At 40.7% G+C, this 1,117-nt stretch overlaps 1 protein-coding gene across 1 annotated transcript; it reads right to left on the reverse strand.

The window, feature by feature from the left end:
- Positions 1-854, reverse strand: LOC146535379 (heat shock protein hsp-16.2-like). Its single transcript, XM_085191044.1, has one exon. The coding sequence runs from the start codon at positions 814-816 to the stop codon at positions 94-96; it is 723 nt and encodes a 240-aa protein (XP_085047170.1). The 5' UTR covers positions 817-854; the 3' UTR covers positions 1-93.
- Positions 855-1,117: the final 263 nt, after the last annotated feature.

The following is a 1,117-nucleotide window of genomic DNA, read 5'->3' on the forward strand; positions in this document are numbered from 1 at the left end:
TTTTCTTTAATAAATAATACGTTTATTTCGAACAAACAATAATAACCACTCACTTTAAAGCTTATTCAGTCTTTTCCATAAAATATCTTACAATCATTCCTCAGCCTCAATCAACGCGTAGTCCAGCCCGTTTCCGTCCACACCTTTTGTAACTTCGTTATCTTTAGTAGTTTTAGTGGTCGTTTTCAATTCCTTTTTCCTTATTTTGCCTACATGGGTCGTAGCTTCTGTTTCGATCTGCTCAATAGGAGAAACCGATGATGTTTGCTCCTTGACGTCCACTTTTTCTGTAAGCTCCTCAACTTTCTTTTCGGGTAAAATAACTTCAATAGGCACTTCTCGTTCTGGAATCGGCGGCGGCAGTTCGTGTTTTGGCGCTGAGATGATCAAAATACTTTTCTCATTTAATACAGCCTTGACTTCCTCCTGTTTGGTACCCGGTGGCAGAACGAAACGCTGAGCGAAGTGATTTGCCATGAACTTGTTGTCACTATCCACTTTGTGTCTTCCCTCCACAATAATGTACCGGTTCTTCACTTTAATCTTCAGCTCATCAGGCTTGAATCGTCTCACATTCAAGCTGATCTGATATTTCTCCGAATCAGATATAATTTCGGGATCTTCCAAGCTTTCTTCCAAGTCCAAAGCCGCCGCTGCTTTGACCAATTGTCCCCAAGGCCATAGATAATGATAAGTGAGGGAATGTGACAAATGCTTATCAATCAGCGCGAAGGGATCGACATAGTGTGTTTTATGTGATCTCTCTTCACAAACGGCAAGATTTAAGAGAGCGAATATCAGTGCGTATTTGTACATTTTGTGTTGCGCGAGTACGTTATATGGCTGCTCCGCGCTGTTGCCGCTCTTATATAGCTTCGGCGATCGTTCTCGAACGTGTGTCTAGTTCCATTGATGAGGCAGGCGGGCAGGCGTCGTCTACCGTTGGAAAGTGAAACTGTTGAGTCACAACCGACTCATGGCAAGTGGGTTAGGTTGGTGCGTTGAACTCGATGTGTGTGTTTGTTTTGATTTTTTTTTTGGTGGATTGTTAAGTAAATAAAGTAAACTGTGTTAGATTTTAGTAATTTTTTTTCAATATATTTTAAATATTATATTT

Source organism: Heliconius melpomene, chromosome 10 (genome assembly GCF_056956725.1).
Source record: "Heliconius melpomene rosina isolate 202511_hmr_F chromosome 10, ASM5695672v1, whole genome shotgun sequence".
NCBI lineage: Eukaryota > Metazoa > Arthropoda > Insecta > Lepidoptera > Nymphalidae > Heliconius > Heliconius melpomene.